At 38.9% G+C, this 20,000-nt stretch overlaps 1 protein-coding gene across 4 annotated transcripts; it reads right to left on the bottom strand.

Annotated features, from left to right (window-relative positions):
* Positions 1-14,065: 14,065 nt before the first annotated feature.
* On the bottom strand, positions 14,066-16,690 carry LOC145164995 (ATP synthase subunit O, mitochondrial-like). 4 transcript variants are annotated; one of them, XM_079083643.1, is made up of 6 exons: positions 16,402-16,690; positions 15,874-15,921; positions 15,547-15,790; positions 15,360-15,472; positions 15,106-15,192; positions 14,066-14,525 (listed from the first exon to the last, which is right to left on the bottom strand). In XM_079083643.1, exons 1-6 carry the CDS (start codon positions 16,528-16,530, stop codon positions 14,400-14,402), a joined length of 747 nt encoding a protein of 248 aa, XP_078939769.1. In that variant the 5' UTR covers positions 16,531-16,690; the 3' UTR covers positions 14,066-14,399. The 4 variants fall into 4 exon arrangements, with proteins under 4 accessions (XP_078939769.1, XP_078939765.1, XP_078939762.1 ...); XM_079083639.1 differs by having other exon boundaries at positions 15,874-15,924; XM_079083636.1 differs by having other exon boundaries at positions 16,396-16,690.
* Between the last annotated feature and the right edge of the window lie 3,310 nt (positions 16,691-20,000).

Here is a 20,000-nt window from a genome sequence, read left to right on the forward strand (position 1 = left end):
TTGGCTTCAGAAAGCTTAGTGCCTCAAGTGTTGCACCTCTAATGGAGTCACAAACACCACTAAGCAACTTGGATGAAGAGGGAGGAGAGAGGAGACACCAAAAATGGCTGGAAACCCTAAAGAAAGACTTAGCCACGTTTTTGGGTCTCAAGGGTTCTTTAAATAGGTAGGCAATTAGGGTTATCTAACAACGAAACCCTAATTTGACTGCTTAATCCCTAAGCAGCCCATGGATCCCTTCTGGAACATGCCTTGGACGATTTCTAATGGGCTTCCCCATAGAATTCGTCCAACCTATTATTCCAAGGTGATCCATAGCCCAATTGCAATTATCCTATAATTACAATTCCAGTTCCCCAAGTTTAATTAATCTCATTTAGCCACAGAATTAATTCTTTATTAATTCTTGACTAATATTAATTAACCAATATGATTTCTCCTTTAATATATTATTCTCATAATATATTAATAAATCATAATTAAACCTTTCTCTCCTTAATTCATCCTACATATTGCTATGGTGAAGGCAACCCAAAAGGACCATGCTCATAATCGGGTCAAGTACATACCAAAATAGTTATGGACTTACACACTAATCCAACAGTTCAGCCATGGGCGATTGAGTCGGTAAGTGTGTCAGGGTGCGAGACCCTGAATGATATGATTTTTAGAGCCCGGGAGCGGGAGACTGCATTGGAGCACTTAAGAATGGGGTCCAGATTCTGGCTCCAGCTTAGGAGCAGGACCTGGGCCAATCGATGAGCGACCGCAGGAGTTCATCTCATCGGAGATTACTCACAGAGTTTTGGAATGGACCTCGGTAGTCTTTTGTTTTTCCAAGGAAGGGATTTTTGGGAGCTCTCGATAGTCGTTTCGGGGCCTTTAGAGCCGGAATTATCGCGGGGCAGTTAGGGGCTCATCTGGAGCCCAAAGCCTGTGGATCCCTAGAATCCTTCAGGAAAGAGGATGCTACTGTTAGTTCCTGTCATTGGGAATCGGAAGGGATTTTTGCACCGTGTCCCCAGGATGATCGAAGTAAGTCAGGAGGAGGTGGCCATGATTTCTTCTGATGTTTGCGGGTGTGTTATCCTCTGCTACTTCAAGGTGGACACCAGGAAATTGTACACTTAGGGTTTTTGATTGTGTTCGAATAAGTTAGATCTCGTGTCGGTTCTCTACTATCGTCTGGGTTATCAAGGATTGTCATATGCCATTCTGCATGCCGAAAAGTCTTTGAGGAACCTACAGATGGACGTATCTAGCGGAGTGGGTTCCGCGTGTACCAATACCAATATGGATCTTTGTCGGGATCGGTTCAGGAGTATTATTTGGAGGATCTTTGGTCAGGAATTGGCGGGGTAGTTCTCTAGTGAAGCCAGGGTTCAGTGGTTCTATCATCTGTTCGGGTACGAACGACATCGGCCTAAGAGAGAACTTTGGAATTCATGGCACTATCGTTGCTAGGGAAGGACTGGTAGCATGAAGATGGTGGTGTCAGTTGCGGGAGTTATTTATTCATTGGATATTCAAGAGAATTATATTTTCGCATGGGTTGTGTTCGGTTAGAATTCAGCGGTGCTGCGAGGATGGAAGTGGGAACGAGGATTCGTCAGCCAGGGTAAAGATTAAGGCCTCCAGTCGCCAGCATGGGAGGTGGATTGAGGTGTCGGACTGGACCAGATTTCAAGAGTACTCCTCAAGATTTCAGAGGCTGGGCGATCTTAGGGTTTGACTGGTAATTGATCGCTAGCATTGGTAAGCATAGGTTGTCAATAGTCGATTATTAGAAAGCAAGAAGGATTGGGAATCCTTCAATTCTCACGTGTCGTGAAGACTTAGTCGAATCTAAGTGGGGGAGAATTGATCAGGTATTCAGAAGCAGAAATAGGTGTGAAAATAGGATGAGTTTCGCATTCCCGCCAGGGAAGGAGGCGGTCGAGTGGCAGTCTTGGTTGAGGATTGGGTGAGTTGGGAGTTCAGAAAACGTTCCAACATTTGGTTCACGTTTTTCCTTGGCATCGGATAGAAGGTTTCGTGGACCAGGTTAGAGGTCCAGTTACGACTCAAGTTCAGATGAGTGTTAGGTCGAGTGCGTGTTCGACCCAGGATGGTATAGTTGGATTGGTGGTAGGACCAAGGTTGGCAGATAGTGCTCGAGTGTTGTAAGTATGTGGGTGTAGCCGTAGAATTCACGAGGTTGGCAGATAGTGCTAGAGTGTTGTAAGTTTGCGGGTGTAGCCGTAGCATTCACGAGGTTGGCAGATAGTGCTAGAGTGTTGTAAGTCTGCGGGTGTAGCCGTAGTATTCACGAGGTTGGCAGATAGTGCTAGAGTGTTGTAAGTCTGCGGGTGTAGCCGTAGCATTCACGAGGTTGGCAGATAATGCTAGAGTGTTGTAAGTCTGCGGGTGTAACCGTAGCATTCACAAGGTTGGCAGATAGTGCTAGAGTGTTGTAAGTCTGCGGGTGTAGCCGTAGCATTCACGAGGTTGGCAGATAGTGCTAGAGTGTTGTAAGTCTATGGTTGTTAGCCGTAGCATTCACGAGGTTGGCAGATAGTGCTAGAGTGTTGTAAGTCTGCGGGTGTAGTCGTAGCATTCACAAGGTTGGGTGTAGCCGTAGCATTCACGAGGTTGGCATATAGTGCTAGAGTGTTGTAAGTCTGCGGGTGTAGCCGTAGCATTCACAAGGTTGGCAAATAGTTCTAGAGTTTTGTAAGTCTGGGGGTGTAGCCGTAACATTCACATGGTTGGCAGATAATGCTAGAGTGTTGTGAGACTGAGGGTGTAGCTGTAGCATTCACTAGGTTGGTAGATAGCATGAGCGTGTTGTTAGATCGCGGAACGAACAGTACTACCCACCAGTTCGGGTGTAGCAGTGAGGGCGTGGAAAATCCACAGATTGGTATACGGATTTCCCCAGATGAATTAGACCTGGTTGAGCCAGTGATACTACCGTAGGAACACCACTACAGTTATGGGATCAAGGAAGCAATGGACCGTATAAGGTCGTTTGTGGTACAAGACTACCTTTTAGTCATGTAGCAATCACTTTTAGCCTTGGATTTAGTGACACCAGGACTCAACGTATGGACCCGATCAGTTAGATCAGAAGGTCGTTAGAGCCACAATGGCAAGATAACTAGTGGCAATTATTGACAGAAAAGGATTTCGTTCGGAAGTCGTGTGGGGCGACTACGTGGGAGTCCTTTGGCTCTGCAACCGGGCCGGAACCCGATATTTCAGATGACTGGAAAACGAATTGAGACCAGGAAGGTCTCGGTGGATTTTGGAAAGCAGCCATGTGGCAGCATGCTGTTTCGGGCAATTTTAGTGTTTCGGGCAGTATTAGTGTTTTAGGGTTTCATGTATGAATGGACTAACTGATCGCTTAGGTTATGCTAAGTCACTCACAAAGGGATTAAATAATCTCAGAGTAATTGGGTTGACCATGTTGTGCAGCTCTCGTTTGAGTCTAACCGTTGTAGGGATGGATCTTCTACTCGAAGGATTATCTGAGTCTTCTGTGAAGTATAAGTGCTCTACAGTTGATTATGGTCAGTGATTTTGTTTCTAATGGTAGTATCGAGATAATCAAGGCTGGAAGTGTGCATTTGGTCGGTCATTCGAGGAAGATTAAGCTTGGTAAAGCTCAGCATGGGTGGTCTGTTAGGGAGTCAGACCATCTTGAGACTGCAGATTTCAGATTGAGTAAATGCGATTGTTGCAAGGAATTCGTTCATCTGCGGATTGTAGGGCCCTGCGAAGGTTGGTTTCGGTTGCCTTGGGAAGGCTAGGGTGTGCTCGGGATTGTGGCCAGGTCACTTGAGTGGTTTGGTGTGACAGGAATGGTAAGGAATGATTTCGAGGACGAAATCTAATTTAAGTGGGAGAGAATTGTAACATCCCATTTATTAAATAAATAAATAGTGATATGGGCATATTTAGTTATAAAAATCATGCATGATCTTAATACTTTATGTTAATTTTATCTCAAATAATGAACCAAAGGTGCTTAATTAGCTTAAATATTTCATTTTCAGCAACAAATACATGCTCGAAAGGAAAATGAAGCGGAATTGGCGATTGGAAGCTTGGATATTGGATTTTGAAGAAAGAAGGATGTTGCTGGACAGCTTGACCCCTAGTCAGTGTTTTGGCCATATCTCATGAATCGTAACTCTGATTGACGAGATTCAAAATGTTCTGAAAACTAGACACAATTTCGGACGACTTTCATGTTTTGAGAAAATGTTGATTCCAAATGGACTCGACGAGTAGGCCATCAACTCGACGAGTTGGTCAGAAGTTTCGTGATTCTTGACTTTGCCTTGCCGTACACGGGATTTTAAGTGATGGACTCGTCGAGTAGGTCACTGGACTCACCGAGTAGCCCCTGTTTTTAGAATATATATATATATATATATATATATATATATATATATATATATATATATATATATATATATATATATATATATATATATATATATATAGAAACGCTTCTCATTCGAACCCGAACGAATGGGGGAACCCTTGGGGGTTAATTTGCGACTGGAGGTACAGCTAGATGCCCTGGAACTCGTGGAACAACCCTAGCTTTCAATTTTGAGAAGATAAAAGGCAATTTAGGTTTACTCTTTACTTAATCTTTTGTTTGAACTATGTGTAAACTATTAGATTTCGTTTTTGATAAACTTTCTGCTGTAATCATGAGCTAAAACTCATATCTTCTGTTTAGTGTAGATGAATTTATGACTATGTGTTGATTTTTGTGGTTGGATTAATTGAAATTGGTGAATTTGTTTTGTTAAGCTTGTTAAAGATCCTCATGTGTTAACAACAACTATTTTCTGTTAATTAGCTAAGTAATTAATCTGCATGAACATCTCTTAACTGCTTATCTCATGTGATTTATGTGAACACATTGTTATGTGCCTAGGAATAATGAATGTGAAACTAGGGTTAACTAGAAAATAAGTAAAATTAATGTGTGAGCCTTGTGTGACGAACCATCAACAAGAGGTTAATTGAATTAGTAATTTGATTAGCTAATTACAAGTCTTACTTAACCCGAATCAATAGTCTAGGAAACTCATTAGTTTAACCAATTGGCCAATGTTTGAATTAATTTGTTTTCTAAGGATTAGTAATAGCGAACGTAAACCTAATCACACTAATCGGTAGCCAATAACGAATAATCCATTGCACTTGCCATAAAATCAACCATAGAAGTAAATGAATCGAACCTACACATAAGTCTTCTCCATTATTGAATTTAGTTGATTGTTTATTTGCTTTAGCTGTTAGTTGCTTAGTTTGAGTTTTATTTCATTGTTAAGTTTCTAGTCTTGCAAAACTAGAGAAACCCCCCTTTCTATTACTTGTTTTATTTAGATAATATTAGCATTTATTTTAATTGTTTACCGTTCCCTGTGTTCGATACCCTACTTGCTTGAACTATATTACTAATCGATAGGTACACTGCCTTTCGTGTGTTTATTTTGTGTTTAAGTTAGTAGGATTAAAACTAGTTCGTTTCACACACATCAAGTTTTTGGCGCCGTTGCCGGGGATCGAACCCGGGTCGTTGTAGTATAGTGGTAAGTATTCCCGCCTGTCACGCGGGTGACCCGAGTTCGATCCCCGGCAACGGCGCCAAAAACTTGATGTGTGTAAACTCAACTAGTTTTAATCCTACTTTTAATTATAAAATTGACACACAAAGGCAGTGGACCTATCAATTGTGGTGTAGTTAAATAAATAGGGTATCGAACTCAGGGAACGGAAAATTAAAACTAAAAACTAGAATTAACTAAAAACAAGTAATAGCAAATAGGGGTTTCTCTAGTTTTGCAAGACTAGAAACTTAACTAAAACTTAACTACTCAATTAAAAGCTGAAAACACGTAAAAACACACGAAATTCAATGATCAAAAAGGGTTTCTGTTTAGGTTCAACTTATTTACTCATATGGTTAATTTTTATGATAATATAATAGATTAATTGTTATTGGTTACCGACTCTGGTGATTAGATTCGCATTCGCTATTACTAATCCTTAGAAAACATACCAATTCAAGCAATGGCCAGTTGATTAAACTAATAGATTTCCTAGGTTAATTATTCGGGTTAAATAAGACTTGTAGCTAGCTAATTAAATTTGGTGATTCAATTAACCTCTTGTTGATGGTATATCATACAAGCTCACACATTAATTTACCCATTCTCTAATTAATCCTAGTTTCATTTTCATTATTCCTAGGCATATAGTATTGTGTTCACATAAATTATATGAGATAAGCAATTAAGAGATGTTCATGCAGCTTAATCACTTAGCAATTAACAGAAAATAGTTATGGTTAATGCATAAGGGTCTTTAACAAGCTTAATTTAACAATATCACCAACTAACAATTAATCAAAAGAGTAAATTAAACCATAGGAGCAAAATTGTCTTCCCCAAACAGAAACTAACGAAATTAGTTCATGATTTCAGTGTATGAAAGCTTAAAAACGAATTCAAATAAAACTAACATAATTCTATTCAAAGGTAAAGTGGAAAATTAAACCTAAAGTGCCTTAATCTCTTAAGAATGAAGGATTAGGGTTCTTCAAACGTTCTTTTGATCTCCAACAAGTTCCTTAGTCGCCAAGTAAGTTCTCCAAAAAGCCAGAGAGTCCTCAATTCGGGTTTGTGAATTCTATTTATAGTTTTCTCAAAACAGGGGCTACTCGTCGAGTAGACAACTGACTCGACGAGTCCCTTTGTTGAATCCGTATGCGGCAAGGACTTCTCGTATTTCTTCGCGAACCTTCGTGTCTACTCGTCGAGTAGACGACCCTACTCGCCGAGTAGCTTCAGAATTAAGCCTTTTTCTTCTTTATTCCATTCTCGAGCTTTCGATCGTGACTCCTGCTTCCTTTTGCTTCCGAGCACGACTTCTGGACTGAAAATATAATTCAAACATTATTAAGTACCTTTTGTCCATAATATGCGATTAATTAGCCAATAAATGATAAAAATCCAACATAAAAATATAGCTAAATATGCCAATATCAAATAGATAAATTAATAAATGAATAGTAGTCCTAAAATCCATAATATTTAGTGAGGTGTTGGTTTTGGGGAGCCAAATGATATAATTTTGATTTCTGAGGGTTAAAGTGTAATTTCGGGATTTATTTTGTAAAGATTTTCAGAATTCAGGGGGTGTTTGGTAAATATTGGACCTAAATTGAAATGAGTTTGGAATGCGGAGGGCTGAATTGGTAAATGTTGGATTTAATTTGAAAGAAAAAGGAGAAGGAGGGACTGAAAGTGTCAATATGGATCAATGTTTGAAATTGGACGGGACTTATATACCCGTCACCACCTTGTATTCAAACCCTATCCCTACTTCTAAAACATCAGTCGCCACCCCCTTATGCCCCCCTTCACCTCCGGTCGCCGCCATCGATGTTGGAGCCGGAAAACCACCGAGTCAAGTACTCCTTGTCGTCGTCGGAGAACCACCAGTCGAGTGTCGTTGTCACTGTTCGGCTACCGGAGGAGAAGATGAGTCGCAATCCCGACGTGGGTCAGTCGAGGTGATCGGAGCTTCATGGTTCGTGGATGCTGCTGTGTTCGTTGTGGTTCTGCTCGTTCCCTTCCCCCGTTCTCATGTTGCTACGTTTCAGCCACGACCGCCGCCACCTTTCTTCTACAGTTACATCGTCGCCGCCATGCGGCTACTCAGTATTGTCGGTGTTCTCCGGCCGCTGCATGCCACCAGGTGGGTGGTTTCGCTCATATTAGCATTTGTAGGCGTATTTGTTGCTGTTTTTCAGATTGTGTATGTTGAGAGTATGCGATGGGTGGCCAAAAAACCGAAGAAAAGCCATCACCACCACCGTGAGGTGGTGGCTATCACCTCCAACCACCGCCTGCTGCCACAAGGGTGGCTGAGTGCGTGTGTGTGTTCATTTGGATATTGTTATATAATTTTATTTAGTGGCTGAAATAATCAAGGAAATTCGTAACCACCACCGTGAGGTGGTGGCTGCCGCCTTCGGCCGCCACCAGCCCCTGTGTTGGGTGGCGGTGCGCATTGTGAGATTGGATTGCTAGCTTAGATGCTTAGACATGAATTGGATTAGAATCATAACCACCACCACGAGGTGGTGGCTGCCACCGTGAGCCGATGTTGACCACCACTACCCGAGGTGGTAGTGGGTGGTGCCCGACTTAATTAACATTAATTAACCTAAAAACTTGACAAATGGACTATTTGGAATGCTATTGGGTTGGAAACCCTAATTAGGGTTTAGAAAACCCTAATTTTGGATATGTTAATTTGGAATTGTCGGGACCCGCATGTTTGGACCATTGGATTGGAATTATGGATTAATCCAGACGACATTGTATGGTTGACCTAGTAGAGTGATGGACTTAATGGATTAAGTCCTTAATGGGTTAAGCAAGAACACTTAACCCTAATCGTCGTTTTATGTGAAAACCCTAATTTTGTTTGGGCCTTGAGTTGGGCCTTTCTGTTGGGCTTTGGTGATTGGGCTATTTATGGGCCATCCAAGAACAAGTATATGTACTAGAATATATGGATGGGCTTTAGGGTAAGGCCCATGTGAGGGGTTTGGGCCCAATTTGGAAAATTGGGTCATAATTGGACCATAACCGGGCCTTGATGACTATGAGATATTAGACCATCGGAATGCCAAATGTTTGGACTAGAATAAATGGTTGGGCCTTAAGGTAAGACCATGTAGAAATCTGGGCCCAATTTGGAAAATTGGGCCATACGTTGGGCCTTGGTTCATTGTTTAACTTTTGGGCCTTTGGAGTGTGAGTTTAGGCCTTGGGCTTGAATCAAGCTAGGTTGGGGGTAAAGTGGTCTTTTACCCCAAGCATGGACTTATGGTTATGTATTGGATCCCAATTATTAATTGGGTGTTGTTTTGATGTTGAAAGTTCGTGAATCTGTCATCCAGCAGCTAGAGTTTTGTCCGCGGGACTTATACAGTGTGAGGTGAGTTACCTTCCAGGTAGCAGTGGGTCTAAGGCAGCAAGGCCGGCCCACTAGTAGGAGATTGTAGTTAGATGATTGTCTTTGTGATAATTGTCTGGTATGCCATTATGTGTTATGATTTATGTGTTAGTATGCTATGATATTATGTGATAGTGGTAGGAGGGGTGTGATAGACCCCGTAGCCGGTTGAGATAAACCGGAGGGTAGGTCGGGCACCCAGATATGCTTGACGATATGTTTATGTATGTTATGTGATAGTGGTAGGGGTGAAATAGTCCTCGTAACCTGTTGAAATAAACCGGAGGGTAGGTCGGGCACCCAGATATGCTTGGCAAGTATGGTTATGATATGTTATTATGTGGTAGTGGTAGGGGTGAAATATTCCCTGTAACCGGTTGAGATAAACCGGAGGGTAGGTCGGGCACCTAGATATACCTGACAGGGGTAGGTCGGGCACCCCGGTATGCCTGACAGGGGTAGATCGGACACCCTAGTATGTCTGACAGGGGTAGGCTGGGCACCCCGATATGCCTAACATGGGTAGGTTGAGCACCCAGGTATTCTCAGCAGGGTAGGTCGGGTACCCAGATATGCCTGACAGGGTAGGCCGGGCACCCAGATATGCCTGGCGGTATGTGTTTATGTGGAATGATGAGGAAGCTCACTAAGCTTCGTGCTTACGGTTTTCCGTTTGGTTTCAGGTACTTTTTCTTCAAAAGGAAAGGTGTCGGCATGATCGCAGCGCATCACACTATGATTTTCCGCACATGAGATCTTTGGGAGTTGTACTCTGATAACACTTTTCTATGACATGTTTGAGTTATTTGAAATACTGGTTTTGATTATGAAATGATTTGACACTATGAATGTTTCAGACTAATGGTTTTATCATATTTAAATTAAAAATGAAATTTTTAGCCTTGAATTTTAGGATGTTATAGATGTGGATGGAGAAGGTAGAGAGCAAGAGACAGAAGTGTGCAAAGGTAGAAAGATTCTTGAGGATTGGAGAGGGAGGATAAGAGTCGTCGATGAGTAGAAAAGAAAAAAAAAGTCTTCCGTGTTTAAGTAAACGTAGGGCACCGATGTCTTTTTTTTTTTTTGAAAATTCAAATATACCTTCACATCTGAAATTTTAAGAGAGTTTTAAAAAATTAGGAGGCTGCCAAACACCTCATATCTGAAAAATGAAGAGTTTGGCTCTTAATTTTTCAAATAAGAGGAAACTATATCTAACAGTGTTGGTGGTTTGAATCAAGCTCAAATACATTCTACAAGTGAATATCACCACTAGTGTCAAAGGATGAAGATATGTTTTAAAAGATAGGTGTTGTTTGTTTTTTGTCTGAAGATCTTCTTGGCCTCTTTTGTCTGCGCCGTGCAGACCACGCGTAGACATTAGCCTTTGCAGATTGTTTGTTTTTTTGAAGACTGCAGACCTAAAAATGTATGCGCACCCTCTTCTTGGCGCAGATGTGGACTAGAGTCTTTTAACATCTTCAGACATCTTCTAGCCTAAAAAAACACATATATCTTTATTTTTTTTAATTTATATTTGCTCCAACTTTATTAATGATAAACAATTTGGAAAAAAAAGTTACAATACTTTAAAAAAAAGGTTCGACGACACAAATAATACATAAAAGTTGATCTAAATTTGTTAATTATTTAATTCGTACCATTTTATTTTCAGTTTTTTATATAATAAAACATAAAAGTTGGTCTAGATTTGTTAATTATTTATAACAAAATCATAAAAATATTAAAAAAATCACCTTGAAGTTTAAAAAAATCAGTTTATTTAGATTTTAATTTATTTTAGTAGTATGCAGATGTTAAAAAAACAAACAGTCTTCTTTTTTCAGATTGCAGACGTTTGGTCCACCTCTTCAACTGCAGAGGTCTACAATGTGGTCCGCAGATTGCAAATATTTTGCCATAGAAAAAACAAACAGCACCTAAGTAAAGACATTTGGAGATCTGTTGCAGAAGGACCTCATATTCATGTTCTGACTCCCATCACTGATGAAACCGCCATAATACTTAAGACTTGGTGGAGATGTCACCATGTCCAAATCAACAACCAGTGATATATCCAAAATGGAAAATCATGGAATAGCATTTCATGAGATGTCTTGTGGCGTCCCACCTAAAATCTATGATCTTATCATCAACTGTCAATCTGCAAAAGAGATATGGATGACTTTTCAAAAACATGTTCGAGGGAACAAAACAAGCGTAAGACAATGCTAACTACAACACTGAGGTGCTGTTTGTTTTTTCGAAGTCAAAACGTCTGCAGTCTGCGGACCACATATGCAACCCTCTGTGGCAGAAGAGGTGGATCAAACGTCTGCAGTCTGCAAGAAGAAGACTGTTTGTTTTTTAACATCTGCAGCTTGCTAAAATAATTTGATTTTATAACCTTAAAATAATTTTTCAACACCAAAATTTAAATAATTCTAATCCTACAATACTAAAATAAAATTCATACAACCACACAATAATTTTTGTTTTACAATAAAATGAATGGAATTATATTTTTTTAAACGATAAAATAACTATTTTATCTTAATGTTTAAAAATAAACAAATGACTTTTTTTATAACAAGTGGTTAAAAGTTAACTTAAATACATGATCTTATCGAACACCATATAATATATTAGAGCTTGATTATTCTTTATAATAGAGAAATAAAGGATAATTAAAATATTAGGTATGAAAAATTAGAAATGTTGATAATGCATGACAAGGAAAAAATAATAAAAAAAATAAAAAGTGAATCTTGATATGAAGAAAAGTAGCGACAGAAAAAGAAAAAAAAATGGTTGCTACACACAAAAAATGACAGCATCTAGTATAAGCCCTCAAATCTATTGTTTTATTTATTAAGGGACGAACAAAGGAAATTGTGGGTTGCATAATGTGTTTTTCTTTAAGTGGGTGAGAAGAGGTTAGAAGACACATGTCCATGTCTGCACCACGAAGAGGGCGCACAAATATTTTTAGGTCTGCAGTCTTCTAAAAAACAAACGGTCTGCAAGAGCATATGTCTACGCGCTATCTGCGCGGCGCAGACATAAGAGGTTAAGAAGAGGTTTTTGAAAAAAAACAAACACTCCCTGAATGATTTCAAAGACTTCAAAGCCGTTTCTAGAGAAAGTCTTGATGATTCTTTCAAAAGATTTAACTTGATCATCACTAGACTTTCAAATGTAGGTACTACTCGTAGTAATAATGAAACTAATCTTCAGTTTCTTAATAGTTTAGGAAGACAATGGACGATAACTAAGATGATTATTCATGAAGACTATTAAAATCAAAACTCTTTCATTGTACAAGTTGTTTGGTGAACTTCAAGCTCAAGAATCCATTGTGCTAAAATATTGCATAGATCTTGGAGGACCAGTGGCAATGGTTTCTCATACACCACAATCTGTAAGTAAACCACCACAGTCACCTCAAACCAACAAATCCCCATATCAAGTTCAATATGAAAGCTTCCAATAGTCATAAGAATAAAGTATGAAAATAGATGAAGAGAAATCTTTTCAACAGGTTACCCTAGGTTTTAATAAGAATCAACAATACACTCGCCCTCCTTACAGTAGGACTTACAATCCTTAGAACAATCCACCTCATTACTTCACCCAACCCACTAGATACCTTAGAAATCCACCATATCAACCACAATCTCTGATGGTGACAAATTCAACCAACATTGATACATCAAAATATGAAAAACCTCCTGAAAATTATACCACCATAGAAGAAGAGAAAGATAGTGTTCTCATTTGTCACAAGTGCCACAAAGAAAATCACTTTGTTCGAGATTGCAAAGCGAATGTTGTGAAAGACAAGACATTTTATTTTAGGATGGCACAAGAAGTGGATGATAACAAAAAGGAAAAAGTTGTCTACTCTCTCTCTCTCTCTCTCTCTCTCTCTCTCTCTCTCTCTCTCTCTCTCTCTCTCTCTCTCTCTCTCTCTCTCTCTCTCTCTCTCTCTCTCTCTCTCTCTCTCTCTCTCTCTCTCTCTCTCTCTCTCTCTCTCTCTCTCTCTCTCTCTCTCTCTCTGTAGGTTAGTGATTTGCAATTTTAACCTCTCAAAAGGGTTCTTCCTTATTACCTTTTGGAGTTTTGGGTCTAACTACATTAGATGGATTATCCATTGGGTCTTTCATCCATTGCAATAGCTACAATTACGAGGTCTCAATCAAAGCAACAAGAGGTTATTATCCTTGTTTAGTTTGTTTTTAAAGTAGGTTGCTAATACTAGTAAAAACCTAGATCCTAGGGTGCATATAAACATATGTATTCTGTTTTGTTTCCGTTGTTATGATCGTGTGTATAGATACATAGAAAACCCAATAGGACGACCCATAGGTCCGCATTATGTGAGGTCATACATTGTATAGCTAGTATTTGTTTAAAAATTTATTAAAGTAAAGCATTTTATCAAATGTTTGATAATACTCTTGTGTCTAAAACTTATGTAACTCACGATACAATTTTATATTACATATGTTTAGTTTAGATGTCATGTATCTCAAGTGCATTCATAGTCTAAATCTTATGTAACTCACGATACAATTTTATATAACATATGTTTAGTTTAGATGTCATGTATCTCAAGTTCATCTATGAATGGTTAGAAGACTTTGACTTTAGTAGTAGTCTTTTGAAAGATATAACAAAATAAAAGTTGGATATGGTTTAGAATGTATATATTTACTATTTTACTATGGTTTTGTTGTAACGCTTCATGTTGTCTTTTGAAACAAATACAATCTATTTTGTTTTTAGGGGACAATGTTTTGATAAATACAATTTTAAGTCATAAAATGTTTTAAAAAAAAACATATATCATTTAACAGTTAATAAAAAAACAAAATACGTGTTATGTTTTTATCTTTTAACTTTTATGTAAATTTGAATACTTGGAAATTTTATGAATTTTTAGCAAACAATTCTACTTTAATAGAGTAAAAGTTACACCTTCCTGCTTCTAATTACCAACTATATCTATTAATTACCAACTATATTTGTCAAACACGCCCTAGATTAAATCAAATGTTAATGGGAGAAAAATAACAAATTTTTGTCATGTCTAAAAACTTGGAACATAGGACAGAAACCAGCTTTCGGTCTATCCTTTGTACAAAATAACATAAATATCCTTCTCGATCTTTATCATGAAAGATATCCCCCAGTATTTAATCATGTATACCAAGAGAATACAATACCTCAACGGTTTCTTATTTGCACAAACAAACCCATGGGGAAAGAAATGAAAAACGAAGGCTATCATGAGGGCAAGAAAGTAATTTCAAAAAGCCTGGAGTGTAAATGATTAAAGAACAACAAACACAAGCGGTTTAGGCATCAAAGTTGATGGGGTCTCGCAAGAACCTCTCCATTTGCTTGGCACGTGTCTTTATGGACATGTCAAACACCTTCTGACCAAATTCCACCACAAGCCCACCAAGAATACTTGGATCAATCTGATATAAAAAGATGAATCAGCGTCTGATTATGTGCTAACCTATTACAATTTTGTCCTGAATTGTTTGTCTCGAGTAAACTACAACTTTGGTCCCTATACTCTACTAAAACTCACAAGTTCAGTCCAAATTTTGAGATCGTCCAAAATGTTGTCCTTAGATTTGCATTGTGTTGTGGCTATATAATAATGACTTCAATTTTTGGAGTAAACTTGCAATTTGGAGTTAAACACAGGAACCATATCCGCAACAAAATAGGACATTATTGGGACAATTTCAATGTTTGGATTGAACTTGCAGTTTTGTGTAAACCATTGGGACTAAATTAGTAATTTACTCTTTTTTCTTTTTCTATTTCCTCCGGGATGCCCTCGTTTTCTCAAATACGTTTTTTTTTTTAAATATGAATTTTTCAGACCACTTGATATCTTTTAAATTATCATTTGTCTTTTACTAGCTCCCAAGATTTTAGAAGGTTATCAATTTGTTTTCTACAATTATAACGTTTTTTAATGATTTTTCACATCTTGAAATAACCCGTTTGACCCTTAAAACTCAAAAGGGTAGGACATGACATTACCTTCTGTTCAAGCTTAACCTTCTTTCCTTTCCCAAGAATTTCCTGTAAAGTGTCTTTCAGTTCTTTCTCCTCTTCAGCAGGAAGTGGCTGAATGAAATCAATTGAAGACCAAACTAAGTATTTCTTATTATGGCATTCTAAATTTTAAAAAAAAAAATAAAAAAATCTACCCAATTAAACCAATGTTGTCCAATTTTCTCTGCTATAAATGTATTTTGTTATTTTGAATGATGTTTGAAAAGTAAGCAGCTTACAATGACAGTGGTAACAATGGCTTTGACTTCTCCCCTGTGTGCCATGGTCAAGTCTGAAAATCTCTTTGCAATGGTGTCCACATGGCGGAGCCTCCCGTTATCAGCCAGAACCACTGATGGATTAGAATTTAGAAATCACAACAAAATTCAAGAAATGAATGTTGGTATATTTTGCATGACATGATACCTAAAAAGTTCTTTGTGATTTCTGAAAATTTAGCTTGATCACAGATCTGAGTCATAGCCTTGACTCGGGTATCTGCTGGCACTGCCAAATCCTTCATGAACTGTGAGAAAGTTGGAGATTTCTGAGAAGCAGCCACAAGATCAAGAAGCTCTGCTTCAACCTTTTCCAATGTTTTGGCTTTTGCAGCTGCAATATATAATGCAGATGCATAGTTTCCAGACCCCCCAAACATAGCCACTGGAACCTGAACCACTTACATTATATGTTTACTTACTTACAATTAACAAAAAACTATTTAAATAAAGTAGTACACAATAACACAATTACCTTAATCTTTGGTTCCTTTGTTGAAGAAGCAGAGGCGAAGTTCCTTGACTGCTGCAAATAAAATGATCCCTAAATTAGCAAACTTGCATTTCAAGGTAATTTACATGAAAACAATCAACATTACACAGCACTCAATGAGTCAATGAATTCAAACACTACAAATTCATTTCAGACCATAAGTTTTTTCATAACTATAGCTTCTTCTGCAACCCCATGTTTGCATATTCAAGTAATTGTGTTCTTTTCTGTTTTCTATGAAAAACGAAATGAATTCGAATCATTTCTTTCTATCCATACAGTAGTCTGTTTCTAAAATAAAATAATCCGCGTTATACAAACTACCACCCTCGTCCCATTTCACTAATACTTATTCATTAGAAAAGTCAGTAAATCAGCTACATATACCTTAAACAAAAGAATCTCATAACAAAGCAAAAACCGCATATAACCAGTATCTTGAAAACAAAGCAAGAAGAAAAAACATTTACTGATTCTAAATTTCAAGATAGTGAAATAAATTACCACCACCTGGGGATCGGTGAAATTAGGGCAGATCAAAGCTCGCTCGACATTCAATCTCTGAGTTGATACAGAATCGGACATCAGAGCCTTAGTAAGGCGAGGGACGCTTGATCTGATTCTCCCAGCCATTGCCATTTGGATCAAGGCCTAAACGAATCCACACAGAGAGAAGAAAAGAGAAGGAGATGGAGAATTGAAACTGTGGGGGGACGTTTGTCGAATAAGGTGAAGTAGCGGAGGGTTTGCGTTTGGGCAAAAGGGCTTCGATGGCGTGACTGTTAGACAATTTTACCCTCGCACTCATAGGGATTATGTCATTATATGGCAACTAAATTCTGATTTTGGCTTTAAATCGTCCAATCATTTAATTTTTAAGCACTACAAGTATATAAACTTTTAAATTTTCTGTTAATATGGGAATGGTCTCGGTTAATAAGTTGAGCAGGTGACATGGCTGTTGAGAATGAATAGTGGTTCTCATCCCATATTGTTAGAAGGATGAAAGTTTGGAACGTCTCCCCGTATATTCTTGTGTCAAGTTATTGTTCTCTATTATTGTTATTGGGAGGTTGTTGGGAACCTTGAGGTCGATTTCCCAACAAGTGGTATCAGAGCTCTACGATTTGGAGGAGGTCACAGTTTTAGAGATCCGTATTATGCTATGTGGTTGCAGCTTTGTCTGATCTTCCTGTGACATCCCCAAATTCACGGTCATTTAAAAAAAAAATATATTTATGTTTATTTAAAAATCAGAGTATTCATTTTAAAGAATAATATTGCGGAATTTGTTCCCAGAAAACATGATAAATATATTGTAACATCCCAATATTTGTCATTTATAGTCCCTGGGGATAGAAGGATAAAGCCATGTAAGTCTAAGGGCTAAATTGCAAATATTGGGGTCAGGAGGAGTACGCTGCGCGTACATGATGGTACGTTGAGCGTACTAGGCGCGCCCTAGTACGCTGGGCGTACACTTGTGTACGCTGGGCGTACTCGTGGAAGAAGGAAACCCTAATATTTAGGGTTTGGGGACTATATAAGCAACAATATGAGCACAAGACCCTCCCTTACCCCAGCCTCCACTGCTTAGAGTCGTTTTCCCCAAATCCTAACCATTTCCTTGAGTGTTTGAGCTTTTTGAGTGTTTCTTAAGTGTTTTAAGAAGAAGGTGTTGCATCAAGGAGTTGGAGAAGAAGATCAAGCTTGTAGATCTGAAGTTGGTTTGTGCCCTAGAAGCTCCAGAAGGTAAAAAGCTTGGATCTTTATACTTGTATGAGATAGATCTAGTGATTTTAGCTTTATGGAAGCATTCTTGTCCCAAAAGTCCCAAAATGGTGCATGTTATGATTTGGACGAAATGAGCTGTCCTTTCAGACCTTAGAGGAGGTCCTAAGTGATAAAAATGGTGTCTTAATAGCTAGATTTGTCTCATGCATGAAGTAGGAAGGTCTTAATAGATTAAGACCATGTGTTAAGAACTTTATGGACGTCCAAAGTGATAAAGTTCGAGACTTTATAGTCCTATGGCACATTTGGTCGATGGATCTGGAGTTTGGACTTAAGTGCTTAAGCCATTAAGCACTTATTAGGGTTTTGGTGAAACCCCGCGTACGCCCACCGTAAATCCAGTACACCCAGTGTACTGGGTCAACCACCCCGATGGTGTTCAACATCTGGACGAGTACGCCCTGCGTACGTCCTCTGTTGGGCCTTTGACAATTGGGCTTCGGGTTTTGGGCTGTTTATGGACTAATTGGATTTGGGCCTTTGCTGGACTTTATGAATATAATGTTTTGGGCCAAGTTTTGATAATGGATCTTGGATTGAGGCCCAATTAGGGAGCTGGGCCCAATTTGGTAAATTAGGCCAATATTGGGCTTTGCATAAGGACTTTCAAGGTTATGGACTTGGCATTGGGCCTTGGCCCAATAAAGAGAATGAACATGATGGATTGTGTAGACCCTAGTCAAGTTTGTTATGTTGTGTAATGACTTGGTATTTATTTGGACAATCCGGGATTTTGGTGAGACAGCGTTTTGGGAGTTCGATTCTTCAGTTCAGCTCGGCATTGCGAGGTGAGTTATCCTCATTATATCAACAGGGTCTAAGGCACAAAGGTCGACCCTTTATATGATTTATATCCGGGTATTTTCTTGATATGTTTATTGATCTGCTAGATATGCATCCTGGTAGTTAGGATGGTATTATGTTTAGTGACCTGGTTTAGGTCGGTATCCTGGTATATAGGATTATGATATGTTAGTGATCGGTTAGATCGGTATCCTGGTTATAGGATGGTTGCTATGTTAGTGATCGGTTAGATCGATATCCTGGTTATAGGATGGTTGCTATGTTAGTGATCGGTTAGATCGGTATCCTGGTTATAGGATGGCTGCTATGTTAGTGATCTGTTAGATCTGTATGACTACCTATACATGCTAGCTAGCTTATGATATTTATGTGCACATGATTGTTTGATTGGGAGGGGGGGTTGGGTTGAGGCGGTTCTGCTTTGTGCTGAAGGCCAACATACCCAGGGCGGACAGGATAGACTGTAGGCCCAGGAGGGCACATAGTCAGGCCGAAGGCCCAACGAGCGGTCCGGATAGGATGAAGGCCTTACGAGGCGGTCCAGACGTGCCGAAGGCTCGGAGAGCGGTCCAGATAGACTGAAGGCCTGCGAGGCGGTCCAGTCAGGCTGAAGGCTCATTATGCATGTTGCTCTATATTTGTTGATATGATATGATTATGGTTATATGGTGTTGGTATTTTGGGGGTAACTCACTAGGCCTTCGAGCTTACAGTTTCAGTTTATTGTTTCAGGTTCAACGGATGACCGCGGGATGGCGAAGGCGTGACCGTACACTTCCTGAATTTATGATTATGATTTATGGGAACTCTGATGTTTAAACTATTTTGAAAACAAATTGTAATAACTGAATGGTTTTATATAATTTAAAAAGTTTTAAATTGGCTCGAATTTTATGGATGTTACAAGTTGGTATCAGAGCCTTGGTTTGAGTGAATTGGAGGAACACTCATGTGAATCCAGTCTCAAACTAAGGAAAATGTTTTCAAAATAATTTTCAAATGGTTTTTAAAATAATAAAGGAGGATGCAAGTGTACGATCAGCCGGAGCCAGTAAGTAGACCCCAAAATACCATTCAGTTATTTGATCATGTGATATGTTAGAACAACATGCTAGTACTAGGCTAGGGATCTTCAGGAATTGCATGATAGAATTGCCTGATTACACGATGCCTGCTAGCCTAGGGTTTTCCTTATATGATATTGACATCATTACTGTAGCTGCTTGTGTATGTATCACAGTTGTACATAACTAAGATCTTATAGCCTGAGAATGTTTGATTTGTCCTTATGTTCTGTTCTTGTTGATTAGGGGCTTAGGGTAGGATCAGATATTCGAAAGTCTATACAACTGAAAGCACAGGACAAATATAGGTAGGTGTGGAAGGTAGTATGGGCTCGTACAACTGAAAGCACAGGACCCATACACGTAGCAAGGAAGTTACAACCCCTAGGGTTGGGTTGGGAATTGGTCCCCTGTCATTATTGTTGGGTTTTGAGCATTCTAACACTT

Source organism: Lactuca virosa, chromosome 1 (genome assembly GCF_052849685.1).
Source record: "Lactuca virosa cultivar CGN04683 chromosome 1, Lactuca_virosa_CGN04683_v6, whole genome shotgun sequence".
NCBI classification, from domain to species: domain Eukaryota; kingdom Viridiplantae; phylum Streptophyta; class Magnoliopsida; order Asterales; family Asteraceae; genus Lactuca; species Lactuca virosa.

Coding starts and splice junctions, on each gene's coding strand:
- LOC145164995 (XM_079083634.1), bottom strand. CDS start 16,530: ATGGCAATGGCTGGGAGAATCAGATCAAGCGTCCCTCGCCTTACTAAG. Junction 15,925..16,395: donor TCACCGATCCCCAGGTGGTG/GTAATTTATTTC, acceptor TTTTATTTGCAG/CAGTCAAGGAACTTCGCCTC. Junction 15,473..15,546: donor AATCACAAAGAACTTTTTAG/GTATCATGTCAT, acceptor CTAATCCATCAG/TGGTTCTGGCTGATAACGGG.